Source organism: Scyliorhinus canicula, chromosome 15, assembly GCF_902713615.1.
Source record: "Scyliorhinus canicula chromosome 15, sScyCan1.1, whole genome shotgun sequence".
Taxonomy (NCBI): domain Eukaryota; kingdom Metazoa; phylum Chordata; class Chondrichthyes; order Carcharhiniformes; family Scyliorhinidae; genus Scyliorhinus; species Scyliorhinus canicula.
In genome coordinates this window covers 62166873-62182744 of record NC_052160.1, presented here as the reverse complement: position 1 = coordinate 62182744, position 15872 = coordinate 62166873, and the positions used below count along the sequence as shown (strand labels likewise).

Below are 15872 nucleotides of genomic sequence, written 5' to 3'. Positions count from 1 at the left end.
ACTCTGCGACAACGGATGAACAGACATCGCGTGACAATCGCCAGGCAGGAATATTCCCTTCCAGTCAGGTAACACTTCAGTCAAGGGCATTCGGCCTATGATCTCTGAATAAGCGTTCTCCAAGGCGGCCTTCAGGACGCACGACAACGCAAAATCGCCAAGCAGAAACTTATAGCCAAGTTCCGCACACATGAGTACGGCCTTGACCGGGTCCTTGGATTCATGTCGCATTACATTCATCCCTCACCATCTGGCCTGGGCTTGTGAAATCCTACCAACTATCCTGGCTTCAGACAATTCACATCTCTTTAACCTGGGGTTACCCCTATCTCTGGATCTGTAAAGTGCAAATTACCTGCCAATGCTCACATTCAAAGCATTGTCTTGCACCTTTGACTTTGTCTATATATATGTTTCTGGAACATACCTCTTCATTCACCTGAGGAAGGAGCAGTGTTCCGAAAGCTAGTGTTTGAAACAAACCTGTTGGACTTTAACCTGGTGTTGTAAGACTTCTTACTGTGCTCACCCCAGTCTAACGCCGGCATCTCCACATCATCTTTATATAATGGTCTTGATCAAATATATACATTTCTATTACAGCTTATCAAAAATGTAGTATGTAAGGAACACTTGGTCATTAGAGAGTGGCCTCAATTTATTTGAGCAGAAAGCCAAGCACCATCCTTCAACACAGACTCCAAGGGTAAATTTTCCACTCCGCCCACCACAGGAATAGCCACAGGCGGGATGGATAATTTGACGGACCATTGATAGATCCATTGACCTCGGGCTGAAATTTCATTTTGGGGGCGGCGGGACCGGAAAATCCCAAAATTTCTGATGCAAGTGATGTACAATATAATCAGACATTTTGTAAAAATGGCACGGTTATAAAATATGATCAGTTCACTAAATAAATAGCAGACAGTAACTAAAGACACCCAACCTGGTACCTCAGTACTTCTACACAGCACACATTCTTTACCTGCAGTTAGTCCAACATCACGTCTTCCATCGAATTGAAATGGCTCTGATCAAAATCACAAATGTGTTGACTGCAACCATGGTAAACTATCCTCATCCTTCTTGACCTCTCTGCAGTCTTTGATACAAGTGACTCCACCATTCTTCTGCATCGTGCCTGCTACCCAGCTGAATTGGACAGACACTGTATTACTTCACTCTTGCTTACCTAGTTCTAGTCAGAGAATCTTCTGCAATGGCTTCTCTTCCTCCTCCTGCACTGTCACCTCTGCAGTCCCACAAGAATCTATCCTTGTCCCCTCCTATTTCTCATCTTAATTCAGTAGTTTAACATCATTGCAAAGTTTCACCTTTATGCTGGACACCCAGATCTTCTTGAGTACCACCTCTTGAGTGTTTCAATGTCTGATTTGTTTCATTGTTTGTCTGACGTCCAATATTCTAACTTCTGCTTGTGTGTGTTTAATATTGACATTTGGCATGCATGCATGTTAAAGGGAAAGATGCTAAATTGTGGTCTGTTTGTTGAACAGCATATTCCAAATCGCTGTGCAGCTTTAGAGGTTTAGGAGGAATGCATCCCTGACATTCAGTCCTGGATAAACTGGATTTTTCTCCAACTAAACTGAAGCCATTGTCCTTCATGAACTCCATTCTCTAGCCAACAGCTCAATCTCTGTCCCCAGCCACTGCTCAACACTGAACTGTATTGTTTTCAACCTGGACCATGAGCCGATTTACTGACCCCCATGGGCGGGATTCTGTGATCCTGAGGGTAAGTGTTGATGCCGTCGGAAACGCCGTCGCGTTTCTTGAAGGGGTCAACATGGCCTCAGAATGACCAATTCTGGCTCCTACAGGGGGCCAGCACAGCACTCGAGTGGTTCAACGATGCCGGTGTCAACTGGGCGTGGCGGGATCCGCGCATGCGCAGTGGCACTGGTGCCAACGCACACATGCACAGTGGCAGTGGCTTCCTTCAACGCGCCGGCCCTGACGCAACATGGCAGAGGACTACATGGGCCAACGTGGAGGATAGGAGGCCACCAGCCAGAGAGGCCGGCCCGCCGATCAGTGGGCCCGGATCGCGAGCCAGGCCACATCGGAGGCCCCTCCCGGGGTCGGACGCCCCCCCCCCTCCTCACAGGCGGTCCCCGGATCCTTCAACGCCGCGGTCCCGCTGGCTGAGAACAGGTGTGGACGGTGCCGGCGGGAATTGCCGTTTTGCGACAGCCGCTCGGAACATCCCAGGCCGAGAATCGGCAGCCAACCACGCCGGCGCCAATGGCACCGATTCTCCACTCAGTGGAGAATGCGTGCCGGTGTCGGGGTGGCGTGGCGCGATTCTCACCGATCCACCGGACCGGCCCCGGGCTGAGAGAATCCCGCCCACGTGTTAATGTGTTCATTACCCTTTCGCTCACTGTTCTACACTGATTGCCAATCTGGAATCACAGAATTAAGGGTGGCATGGTGGCACAGTGGCTAGCACTGCTGCCTCACAGCGCAAGGGCCCTGATTTGATTCCGAAGTTGGTTGACTGTGGAGGGTTTGCAATTCTCCCCATGTCTGCGTAGGTTTCCTCTGGGTGGTCCGGTTTTCTCCCACAGTCCAAAGATGTGCGGGTTAGGTGGATTGGCCATGATAAATTGCTCCTTATTATCCAAATATTAGGTGAGATGAGGGCAGCACGGGGTGCAATGAGTAGCACTGCTGCCTCACGGCGCCGAGGTCCCAGGTTTGATCCCGCTCTGGGTCACTGTCTGTTTGGGGTTTGCACATTCTCCTCGTGTTTGCGTTGGTTTCTCCCCCACAACCCTAAGATGTGCAGGGTAGGTGGATTGATCATGCTAAATTGCCCTTAATTGGAAAAAATGAATTGGGTACTCTAAAGTTATAAAAAAGAAAAAATATTAGGTGAGGTTACGGGGATAGTGCAGGAGAACGGGCCTAGGTGGGGTGGTCTATCAGAGGGTCGGTGCATTTCGATGGGCCAAATGAATCATAGAATTTACAATGCATGAAGATTCAGCCCATCAAGTCTGCACCAGCCTTTGGACAGCCCTGCAACAGCACCCTACCTAAGCCCACATCTCCACCCTACCCCTGTAACCCCGTCCAACCTTTTTGGGCACTAAGGGCAATTTATCATGGTCAATCCACCTAACTTGTATATCTTTGGACTGTGGGAGGAAACCAGAGCACCCGGAGGAAACCCACGCAGACACGGGGAGAATGTGCGGATTCCGCACAGACAGTGACCCAAGCTGGGAATCAAACCTGGAACCCTGGAGCTGTGAAGCAACAGCGCTAACTACTGTGCTACCATGCCATCCTAGAATGGCCTCCTTCTGTGCTGTAGAGATTCTGTGAATTGTTGTGATGCAAAAGGGGGCCATTTGGCCCATCCTGTCTGCCCTGGCTCTCCAAATAAACATCATGACTTGGTGCCATTCCCTGGCACCCCTGCACATTGTTTCCATTCAGGTAATCCTCTCGAATGCTTCGATTGTACCTACCTACACCACACTTCCAGGCAGCGCATGCCAGACCCCAACCATTCGTTGCATGAAAAAGTTTTTTCTCACATCGCATTTGTTTAGTTTGCAAATCTGTGCCCTCTCGTTCTCGAGCATTTTACGAGAGGGGAGCAGTTTCTCACTATCTACTCCGTCTAATCCCCTCATGATTTTAAACGCATTCATCAAATCTCCTCTAAGTCACTCCAAGGAGAACAGTCCCAATCTCTCGAGAAATTCCATGCTTTTAAGATACTGATCTCATTTTCAAACGCCTCCCCGGCATTAGACATCATCCAGGATCACTGTGCTCCCCCCACGGCCCGGGCACTTGTGTACCCACAATATCCCCTCGCTGCCCCACCATTGGGGGGCATGCCTTCAGCTGCTTGGGTCCAAAGATCTGTGATTCCTCTCACCTCCTTTAAAACACTCTCCTTAAAACCTACCTCCAAGACCAAGCTGCCAGGCACCAGTCCCCAACTCTGTCTCGCTCTGCCTGGTGCCAGTTTATATCTGACAATCTCTCTTGTCAGACTCCAATCCACCAGACGCAGGCGCTAGGCAAACGCACCTCGTTCAGTCCCAGTGCCAAACCGAGTGAAACAGCCAATGGGAGGGGGTTTCCGCCTCGCCCCTTGTGATTGGCGTCCGTGCAGACCAATTGGAGCGTGGGGCGGGTCTTCCGTCCCGCGCTGACGTCATTGATGACCTTCTCCCCGGGGCTGTTTCCGGGTCAGGAGATTTGGCGGGAAGTTTGCAGATGGAGGTGGAGCAGGACTGGGAGGAGGATAACTTTCAGGATCAGTTCGCGGATGAATTAGACGCTTTGGAACAAATACATGAACCGACTCACGGTACAGTAACCCGCAGGGGCCGGGGCCGGGGCCGGTCCGGATTCCCCCCCCCCCCAGCCGTTCCCTGCCCGCTCCCCCGTCTTTTTGTAATTTCATGGGTGGGTGGGGGAGGATACTGGTTGAATCACCATTTGTTGCTCATCCCTAATTGCCCCTTGAAAAGGTGGCGGTGAGCTGCCTTCTTCAACCCCTGCAGTTCATGTGGTGAAACTACACTCACCATGCTGTGTGGGAGGGAGCTCCAGGAGGTTTGACTAGGCGGCACGGTAGTGCAGTCGATGGCACTGCTGCTTCACAGCGCCAGGGACCCAGGTTCAATTCTAGCCTTGGGTGGCTGTGGAGTTTGCACTTTCTCCCCGTGTCTGCATGGGGTTCCTTCAGGTTCCTTCATGGTTTCCTCCCATAGTCCAAAGATGTGAAGTTTAGGTGGATTGGCTGTGCTCAAATGCCCCCTAAATGTCCAGAGTTACGGGGATAATGTGGGGGATTAAGTTTAGTTATGGGGCTCCTTCAGAGGGGTCGGTGCAGACTTAATGGGAATTCTATGACTTTGACCCAGTGATAGGGAAGCGGCAATATATTTCCAAATTAGTATGGTGAGTGACTTGGAGGGGAATCTCCAGGTGGTCATGTTTCCTGGTATCTGCTGCCCTTGCGCTTTAGATGTGGGTTTGGAAGGTGCTGTCTGAGGAGCATTGGTGAGTTCCTGCAATGCATCTTGTAGATGGTACACACTGCTACTACTGTGCATCGGTGGTGGAGGGAGTGAACGTTTAAGGTGGTGTTCGGAGTGCCCGTCAAGCGGGGGCTGCTTTGTCCTCGATTTTGCCAAGATGAGTGTTATTGGAGTTGTACTCATACAGTCATGTTAGGAGTATTCCATCAATTACCTGAATTGTCGGCGGCATGTGGTGCAGTGGTTAGCACTGGGACTGCAACGCTGAGGACCCGGGTTCAAATTCCGGCCCTGGGTCACTGTCCATGTGGAATTTGCACATTCTCCCATGTCTGTGTGGGTTTCACCACCACAATACAAAGATGTGCAGGTTAGGTGGATGCTGATGCTAAATTGCCCCTCAATTGGAAAAAAAAATAATCGGGTACTCTAAATTTATTTTTAAAAATTACTTGAATTGTTCCATGTAGACGTTGGGCAGTTTTCAGGAGTTGGGAGCCCACTGTTCTTGTAACGATAACCGGGTTTTTAGAAAGTGTGGATTGCGACCCGTGTCAGGAGGATCGTGGAGTGATAGGTTGGGCAGTTCCTGCTGTGGTCACGATCACAGAAGTGCCTACCGACTGCTACCGACCTTTACATCGAGAATGCCAGCCTTTTCCGCTTTTCAAGTGGAAATAAATGAGGCTGTGTGGAATTTTCCTGCCAGCAGAGAGGTCACGCTCCCTGCATGCACATTTGACGTCAAGTGCCGTCCCATGTATGTGCTTTTTCGCCAAATCACGGATCTGTGTAGTTTCCATTTTCCAGCTGCTGGCAAGCAAGACAAGTGAACTGAAGTTGAATGGATCACTGAAAATAGCACAGTGGGCTAACAGCTGGATTATAATGCTCAGAACAAGGCAGCTGCGTGGGTTCAATTCCCGTACTAGCCTCCCAGAACAGGCAGCGGAATGTGGCGACTAGGGGCTTTTCACAGTACCTCATTGAAGCCTACTTGTGACAATAAGCAATTATTAATTATTAAAAGTAAGAGATGGCCAGAGACTCAAATTAGCAGTTTACCAATTGGACAGGATCTCACAACAGAATCAACTGGAGAGAGCTGCTAAAGAGAGTACAGAGCAGTGCTGGTGTTAGCTCTGCACAGAGCTTCAGAGCCTCTGGTGGACAGCCTACAACGAAGAGTCTTAACTCTGGAACAAAGCAGTATAAAAATGATTTTTTTGGGGTATGATTTTGTCAATTATGCTAATGCAAATAAAGATGCAAAGCCCATCTGTGTTATATGCAGGGAAGTACTGGCAAATGAGAGAACTTTCACATTGTCGGTGATGGATGTAAAATTTGCTTTTGAGGTTGAGACCCCAGAGTCTGTTATTAATTTACAGCTGACTCGACTTCCAATGGCAGCTATGAAGGAGTAGGTCGCACATGTGGTGGCTCCCGCTCGGGTCACAACTTTGGACCTTTTTCCCTGATTTTCTGTCGGATCTGAAGTGGAAAATTGATGTTGGATACAACTGTGACGAGGAATCCTACATCAGTGCACGGAGAAGCAGACCAGGAGTGCTCGCAGAGGGAAAAATAGGCGAACGGAGAAGGCTTGGGCTGAGGCTGCAACGGGAGAAAGCATGGCAGAGGACCGGAGTTCTGGCTTGACGACCCAGCCTTCGACGAATCAGTTGATGCAGTTCACACAGGAGGGCTTCACCAAGCAGAAACAGGACTGTGTGGACCCGATTTAAGGAGTTGATTGCGCGACTGGAACTCAGACTGGATGCTCAAGATTGGGCGATCCAGAAAGTGGAGAAGGCACTGACTGAGCAGGAGGAGCACCAAGCTGCAGTGGAGTTGGAGGTGGGAATGTTGAGAGACGAACAAAAAAGGCTGCAGGAGAAGATGGAGGATCTAGAGGACAAGTTCTCTAGGCTCAGAACCTGAGAATCATGGGTCTACCGGAGGGATCCAAAGGAACGGACGCAAGGGCATACATTGCTGGCTATGTTTGAGAAGCTACTGGGGAGTGGGACGTTCTCCTGATCCTTGCAGATGGACAGGGTGCACAGAGCGCTCGCGAGGAAGCCGCGTGTAGGTGACCCGCCCAAGAACAATGATGGTGAGATTCCACAGGTATCTTGACAAGGAGTGCATTCTACGGTGGGCCAGGCAGCCACAGAGCTGCAAATGGGAGAACAGTGTCCTGCGTATATATCAGGACCTGAGTGCGGAGGTGGCCAGGAGAAGCGCAGGGTTCAGCCAGATGTCAACCCTTTTTAAGAAGAAGGCATAGTTTGGACAACTGTACCCGGCATGGCTTTGGGTTACGCTGAAGAGCAACATTTCTACTTTGAGTTGCCCGAGGAAGCGATGGACTTCGCGAGAAGGAAAGGGCTGGTATCAGACTGAGGTGTTTGGACTGAACCTTGCTGCAGTGCTCATGTATTTTTTTTCCTCTTCTTTTCAGTTTTTTTTAAAAAAGGAAAAGTATTTTGTCTTTGCCCCCCCCCCCCCCCCCCCAAACTAGGCTGATCACATGGAATGTAAGAGGGCTAAATGGGCCGGTTAAGAGGGCTCGCGTATTTGAGGGGACTAAAGGCGGACGTGGCAATGCTGCAGGAGATGCACCTTCGAGTAACCGATCAGATTAGATTAAGGAAGGGATGTGTCGTACAGGGCTCAGCCTGGACTCTTAAGACTAGAGGGGTCGCGATCCTGATTAATAAGCGAGTGTCATTCAAAGCGGAAGAATAGTTGTGGATGTTGGGGGTTGGTACATCCATGGTCAGTGGAAAGTTGCGGGGCTGCCAGTGGTACTCGCGAATGTGTATGCGCTGAATTGGGATGATGTGGAGATCATAAGGAGGATGTTGGTGAAGACCCCAGACCTGGATTCGCATAAGCTGATCATGGGGGGGGGGGGGGACTTCAACACAATCATTAACCCGGGACTAGATCGATCTAGCTCAAGGACAGGCAGTGTGCCAGCAATGGCAAAGGCGCTAAAAAGATTTATGGAGCAGATGGTGGAAGTGAACCCACGGAGATTTGGGCGGCCGAGACTGAAGGAGTTTTCCTTCTACCCGCACGTGCATAAAGTGTATTCCCGGATTGACTTTTTTATCCTGTACTGGGCTTTACTGACGGGGGTAGTGGACACTGAGTACTCAGCGATCACAATCTCTGATTGTGCCCTGCACTGGGTTGTCCTAGAGGTGAGCAAGGGGACTCGCCAGCGCTGGAGCTGGACGTGGGACTTTTAGATGATGAGGATGTGTGTGGGCGGCTGGCGAAACTATCTGGAAGTTAACGACACGGGAAGTTTCGGCTGCGGTGGTCTGGGAGGCGCTGAAGGCAGTGGTTAGAGGAGAGCTGATCTCGATACGGGCCCACAGGGAGAAGGCAGACCAAGCAGAGATGGACCGACTGATAAAGGAAATACTACAGGTCAACAGGAGGTATGCGGAGGCCCCAGAGACAGACCTAAGGGAACGACGGAGGCTACAGGAGGAGTTTGGCTTGTTAACTACAGGGAAGGAGGTAGAGCAGGTGAGGGGGGGGGCGACCTATGAATATGGGGAGAAGACCAGTAGAATGCTCGCGCAGCAGCTTAGAAAGCAGGAGGCTGCCAGGGAGATAGGGAAAGTAAGGGACAGAAATGGGAACCTGGTCGGAGATTCAGCTGGGGTCAATAAGGCGTTCAAGGAATTCTATAGTAGGCTGTATGAGTCGGAACCCCCAGCTGGGCCAGAGGGGGTGAGGCAATTCTTAGGGGGGCTGAAGTTCCCGAAGGTGGACAGGAAGCTGGTAGAAGGGCTGGGGGCCCTGATCGGGTTGGAAGAGATAGCAGATGGGCTGAAGGACGTGCAGTCGGGTAAAACCCCTGGACTGTGGAGTTGTACAAAACGTTCTCTGGGATGCTGGGGCCACTGCTGATGAGGACATTTAATGAGGCAAGGGAGAGAGGGGGGCTGCCCCCGACGATGTCACAGGCCACAATCTCATTGATCCTGAAGCGGGACAAGGACCCAGAGTTATGTGGGTCCTACAGACCGATCTGCCTACTAATTGTTGGCTAAGATCTTGTCCTCGAGGATTGAGGACTGCTTCCCGGACATGATTGGGGAGGACCAAACGGGGTTTGTTTAGGGGAGGCAGTTGGCGGCCAAAGTAAGAAGGCTGTTAGATGTTATCATGATGCCCCCAGAGGGTAGGGACGTAGAGGTAATGGGGCGGTTTGGATTTGGACGGGGCTTCATTGACTGGGTCAGGCTGCTGTATCAGGTGCCCGTGGCGAGCGTTCAGACGAACAGGCTGACATCGGGCTATTTTAGGCTGCACTGGGGGACGGAGCAGGAATTCCCCCTCTCCACGCTGTTGTTCGCACTGGCCATAGAGCCGCTGGTAATTGTGTTGAGAGACTCAAAGGGCTGGAAGGGATTGGCCGGGGAGGGGTGGAACACAGTCTCGCTATACGCGGATGATCTCTTTTATATGTGTCGGACCCATTGGAAGGGATGGAAGAAATTATGGGGATTTTAGCCGGTTTTCGGGTTATAAATTGAACATGGGGAGGAAAAGCGAGATGTTCGCGATCCAGGCAAGCGGGCAGGAGAGGCAATTGGGGGAGCTGGCATTTAGAGTGGTAGGGGGAAACTTTCGGTACCTAGGCATCCAGGTGGCTCGGGAATGGGAACGGCTGCACAAGCTTCATCTGGCCCGAATAGTCGACCAAATGAAGGAGGATGTTCGGAGGTGGGATGTGTTCCCATTGTCACTAGCTGCGAGGGTACAGACAGTGAAAATGGCGGTTCTCCCGAGATTCCTGTTTGTGTTTTGGTGTCTCCCCATCTTTATTCCTCGGTCCTTTTTTAAACGGGTCAACAAGGTGATCTCGGGCTTTGTATGGGCGGGTCAGACCCCATGAGTTAAAAAGGGGATGTTGGAGCGCAGCCGGGGGGAGGGCGGGCTGGTACTCCTGAAATTTAGTAATTATTACTGGGCAGCGAATATAGCCATGATGAGGAAGTGGATGGTGGGGAGTCTGTGTGGGAGTCAGTAGAGGTGGCATCTTGTAAGGGCACTAGTTTGTGGGAGTTGGTAAGAGCGCCTCTGCTGTTCCCGCTGGCACGCTATTCCACCAGCCCCGTGGGAAGTTAGATGGAGGGTTCCGGAGGTGGCAGAGAGCAGGGATCGAGAGGATGGGCGATACGTTTATAGAAGGGAGCTTTCCCAGCCTGAGGGAACTGGAGGTAAAATTTGAACTGATGCGAGGGAATGAATTTAGGTACCTGCAGGCGCGAGACTTTCTACACAGGCAGGTCTCAACTTTCCCGCTCCTACCACCAGGGGGGATACAGGACACTGTAGTTTCCAGAGTGTGGGTGGGAGAAGGGAGGGTTTCGGACATTTATAAGGAGTTTATGGGGTCAGAGGAAACACAGACCGAGGAGCTGAAACATAAATGGGAAGAGGAGATCGGTGGAGAGTTAAGAGGATGGTCTCTGGGCGAATGCGTTGAGCAGAGTCAACGCGTCCGCAACATGTGCCAGGCTCAGCCTGATACAGTTTAAGGTTGTTCACCGGGCTCACATGGCAGTGGCTCGGATGAGCAGGTTCTTTGGGGTGGAAGACAGGTGTGCAAAATGTGTGGGAGGACCAGCGAACCATGTCCACATGTTCTGGGCATGTCCGAAGCTTAGGGGATTTTGGCAGGGGTTTGCGGATGTCATGTCCAAAGTAGTGAAAACAATGGTGGCGCCGAGTCCAGAGGTGGCATGTTTTGGTATTTTGGAAGACCCGGGAATCCAGGAGGAGAACGAGGCAGATGTTCTGCCCTTTGCTTCCCTGGTAGCCCGGAAACGGATTTTATTTGCTTGGAGGGACTCTAAGCCCCTGAAGTCGGAGACCTGTCTATCTGACACGGCTGGCTTTCTCTGCCTGGAGAAAATCAAGTTTGTCCTGAGAGGGTCAATGTTAGGGTTCGTCCGGAGGTGGCAGCCATTCGTCGACTTCTTTAGGGGGAATTAACCGTCAGCAGAAGGGGGGGTGGCTGTGGGGGTAGTTTAGTGTAGAGTAGGAGGCTAGGAGAGGTGGGACCTGTGACAGGAAGATGGCTTTTGCACGATGTTTATAATTGTATGTACACTTCTGTTCATGCTATAAAACCGCAAATACCTCAATAAATTTTTTATTTTAAAAAAAACTTAACAGCTGACTCCAAATTAAAAAGAACTACGCTGGTGTAGCTAACCTGTAATACCACATTAAAAACACGCCAAAAGCCCATGAGGCTATCAGCATTCAAGTGGCATCTCCCAGGAGTATCCATTGCTGAGTAAAACACTCATCTTCTTGTTATTGCCTTTCACAGCGACCTACATATGCGAGGTTGGATTTTCCGTTTTCACAAAGATGAAGACGGCACAAAGGAACTATCTAAGTTCTGCATTGGATATGTGCAATGCCACCCCCTTTGAACCAATTCAAGTGAGATAGTGAGGAACAAGCAGACTCCCCTTTCGTATTAAAGATAAGTGAGCTTGGCATGTGTGATGAATGTCGGCCATCATGGGTCCCGAAGGTCGGCTGCTTGGCAAAAGTGGGTCCCTGGAGGAAACAAAGTTGGAAAAACACTGAATTATCTGATTTGTCCAGTGGAATGTCTGATCAATTGTAACACTTGGACGTTGATAATGCGGGATTCAGCAATGGTAATGCCAATTAATGTTGTGGGTCGATGGTTGGATTCTCACTTGTTAAGAAGTGGTCACATTGCCTGGCACTTGCGTGATGTGAATATTTATTCCATTTGTCAGGGTAAGCATGAATATTATCTCGATCTAGCTACCCAGAGGCAAGGACTGCTTTATTATCTGAGGAGCTAAGCTGGTTTTGAAGACCACTTATTAGGAACATTCCCATTTCTGAGATAAAAGCAAATTATGGCTGATGTTGGAATCTGAGACAAAAGCAGAAAATGCTGGACAGTCTCGGGTCTGACAGCATCTGACCCATTTCTGCCTTGGTTGGGCTGAGAATACTGCCCTGAGGAGCTTCTGCAGCAATGTTGTGAGGTCTGCTTCTCAACTCCAGTTTGCTGCTTGTAACCCAGTGTAAAACTCTGCTTGTATTTGAGCCCTGTGTAAAACTTTTGTCTTGTCATTTTAAAGTTCAACTATTTTTGAAATTGTTACAATATGTGGTTGCTAAATTTGTTGATGACCCAAAGGGTTGGATTTACCGGCTGATCACGCCGGCGGGAAATTCCAGCCACACCGGTGCACCCTACCAGAGTGGAAGGCAATGTCAAACAACCTCTGATTAGAACTGCCCAGAGACATGACTCATAAGCATCAACAGACAATGAGGAAAGGATCTGCCTTTGGGGAGAGCATTCAATGAATGGAATGACCAATTAGAGAGTCAAGAGTAATGGGGATGGTGGGTGGTTGTGCAGACAGGAAGGTATCCTGGCGCCGAGGAAAATCCCATTGACAAAGGCAGGACAGGTAGATTCTGCTGGCGGGCCACCTCCCCTGCCGACAACAAGCAGCGCGGGGTGGCTGGTAAATCACACCCAAAGAATGTTTGGAAAGAAAGTTTGTGACTAGTCCAAAAAGGAAGATAAATTGAGTGGACAAAGATTTGACAGATGGAGTATAATTTGAGAAAATCTGAGTTTGTCCACTTTGTCAGGCAGAATAGAAAAGCACCAAATTATTTGAATGCCAAAAGATTATACAACTCTTATGGTACAGGAGGATCTGAGTGTCCTGACAGATAAATTACAAAATGTTAGAATGCAGGTTCAGCAGGTGATTAAGGCGGCAAATGGAATGTTGTTGTTTATTGCAAGGGAAATGGAATATCAAAGTAGGGAGGCTTTGCTACAGAGCTTTGGCGAGGCCACATTGAGAGCACCGTGTATAATTTCTTTCCTTATTTGAACAAAGATATTAATGTGTTGGCCGTTCAGCAAAGCTTCACTTAACTAAAACTGGGATTGGGACAGGGTAGCTGGGGTCTATCATAGAATCCCTACAGTGCAGCCATTCGACCCATCAAGTCTGCACCAAACATCAGAGCATCCCACCTAGGCCCTATCCCCATAACCCCACCTAACCTGCACATCCCTGGACATTATGGGGTAATTTTTTCATGGCCAATCCTCCTAATCTGCACATTTTTGGACTGTGGGAGGAAGCCAGAGTACCCGGAGGAAGCTCATGCAGACACAGGGATAAAGTGCAAACTCCACACAGTCACCCAAGGCCAAAATTGAACCCGGGTCCCTGGCGCTGTGAGGCAACCGTTCTAACTATTGTCTGCCCCCCCCCCCCCCCCAAAAAATCTATGAGCATAGGCTTGACACAGACCACCTTCCTGTCTGCACAACCACCCACCATCCCCATTACTCTTGACTCTCTAATTGGTCATTCCATTCATTGAATGCTCTCCCCAGAGGCAGATCCTTTCCTCCTTGTCTGTTGATGCTTATGAGTCATATCTCTGGGCAGTTCTAATCAGAGGTTGTTTGCCATTGGCTTCCACTCTGGTAGGGTGAGGAGGTAGGCCCCCGAGTCTACTGGAACAGGAAACTAACCAATGCTTTTCGAATTATCTTGAGCCCCACACTGTCTAGCAAACTTAGCAAACTGGCCAAAGATCTAACTCTACTTGAATATATCCAATGGCCCTGTCTCCTCTCCTATCTGGTTAAAGAATTCCAGTGGTAAGCGACCCTGAGAGAAGAAATTCCTCTTCATTCTTCCAATTTCAGTGAGTATAGATCCAACCTGCACAACCTTTCCTCCTGAGTGAAACTCTTCATCCTGAGAATCTACCTAGTGAGGCTTTCCCAACTGCTTCCAATGCAAGTATATTCCTCCAAAAGTGTGCAGAGTACACTGGGGTGTGGTCTCATCAATGTCCTGTAGCAAAATGTCAGTACTTTTGGGAAATTATTTATGTTTCAGTTTTGATGAAGGTATTGCACCTGAAACATGAACTCATCTTTACTGGATAAACACAGCAGGTCTGGTAACATCTGTGGGAGAGAGAGAGAAACCAAGTTCACGTTTCAAGTCGATATGGTTCTTCTTCAGAGCTGAAGAGAGGTAGAGATGTGATGGGTCATGTAGTTGAAGAGGGGAGGTTGTTGGCTGAGATGGTGCAAATTAGAAGGTCAGGGATAGGTCGGGGCTATGGAGAGATTGGCAACGGTGTCATAGACACAAGACCAAGTGAGTGCTTATGGTGGCATTCAGGACTGACTAACGTGTTGATTGTGGCACAACGGTAATCTAATGGACCAGGGTTTAGAAAACTCCAAAGTATATCATGGAGTTCATCTGACCCACAACTTTAATAGATTTTGGTTATGGGGAGCACAAGGGCCCACTTTACAGGTGTGATGCAACAGAGATCTAAAGTATTTTTAAAACAAAATAATGTTTATTCTATGAATTCAGTTAACACTTTATAAACACACAGTAAACATCATATCAACTACAAACACTGATACTTTCCCAAATACAATATTCTATAGGTAACCCTTAATAACTTCCCAAACAACATCCAGAAGCCCAAAACACTTTTTAACAAAGACAGCAGGTTTACATTCTCCACAGAAACAGTTATTACTTTGAAATCATCAATGAGCTGAAGACATTCTTCAGCTTGTAGAGAGAAAGATCGATACACACATCTGCTTGGTTCACATGCGGCTCTCCAACTGAAAACAAAACTAAACACAGAGCCAAAACCAGCTTTCAGCACAAAACGAAAGTAAAAAGCAGAGCCCAGCTCCACCCACACGCTGACATCACTGCAGCTATTTGATAAACACCCATTTCTTAAACATACATCCGCCTGACCGTAAGATTGCAGAATGTGTTAATAGTGGAACAGTGCTCAGTGAAAGCAAAACTAAAGAACAAGTGACAGGTGACCCTGTGGGGATAGGGTGGTTTCCATTGGGACAAACAAAAATGGGGCCACGGTGGAGGAGAAAGTTTACAGTCGAAAATTATCGAACTCCATGTTGAGTTCGGAAGATGAGATGCTATTCCTCCAGTTTGCTTGGGACTTCGCTGGAGAATGGCAGCAGGCCAAGGACGGACATATGGGCACAAGAGCAAGAGGCTGAGTTGAAATGGCAAACGACTGGAAGGTTGGGGTCATGTTTGCAGATGGAGCGAAGGTGTTCCGCAAATCGGTCCCCAATCTAGAGGAGACCGCATTGGGAGCAATGAATACATTAGACATCTTTACTGATGTTGACTGACCTACTACATATTTCCAACATTTCTCTTCCGTTTTTCACATTCACAGATTTCTCTTGGTTCTGAAATTGTCCTACGTTTTATTTTTCCTCTGCCTGCTTCCTTTTTTTTAGCCAAGTCCCAGATCTTGCTCCAGATAAAGCTTATTATCTGTGTACAGCATGAAGGCACACCAATGCTGAGGCTGGAGTGGATAGTCTAGGATTGGATTGGATCCAATGCTGTTCCTGTGCTGTACTTTTCTTTGTTCGTTTGGAAGATTGTAGTTTAGTCGGGCTGCATGGTCGGCGCAGGCTTGGAGGGCCGAAGGGCCTGTTCCTGTGCTGTACTTTTATTTGTTCTTTGGATTTGTTTCATTGTCATGTGTACCGAGGTACAGTGGAAAGTATTGACCTGCAGACAGATTGTTCCATACATTAAAAAAAACATAGGACATGCATAAATACACAATGTAAATACATAGACACAGGCATCAGGTGAAGCATATGGAGTGCAATACTACTCAATTGGGAACACGTGTGAAGAGATCAGTTCAGAGAATCATTCC

General features: G+C 48.9%; 2 protein-coding genes across 3 annotated transcripts in view; one reads left to right on the top strand and one right to left on the bottom strand.

The window, feature by feature from the left end:
- rpusd1 (RNA pseudouridine synthase domain containing 1) overlaps positions 1–4106 on the bottom strand; it is a 32178-nt gene extending 28072 nt beyond the window's left edge. Inside the window, exons 1-2 of one of the 2 annotated variants that reach the window (XM_038820398.1) lie at positions 3956–4106; positions 989–1155 (exon numbers count right to left, since the gene is read on the bottom strand). The gene's annotated coding sequence lies outside the window, so the exon portion shown is untranslated. The remainder of the gene's footprint in view (positions 1–988; positions 1156–3955) is intronic. The other variant, XM_038820397.1, reaches the window with a different exon arrangement.
- Positions 4107–4236: 130 nt separating this feature from the next.
- chtf18 (CTF18, chromosome transmission fidelity factor 18 homolog (S. cerevisiae)) overlaps positions 4237–15872 on the top strand; it is a 137537-nt gene continuing 125901 nt past the window's right edge. The window contains exon 1 of the mRNA XM_038819546.1: positions 4237–4363. Within this exon, the coding sequence (XP_038675474.1) occupies positions 4270–4363 (94 nt within the window). The 5' untranslated portion in view covers positions 4237–4269. The remainder of the gene's footprint in view (positions 4364–15872) is intronic.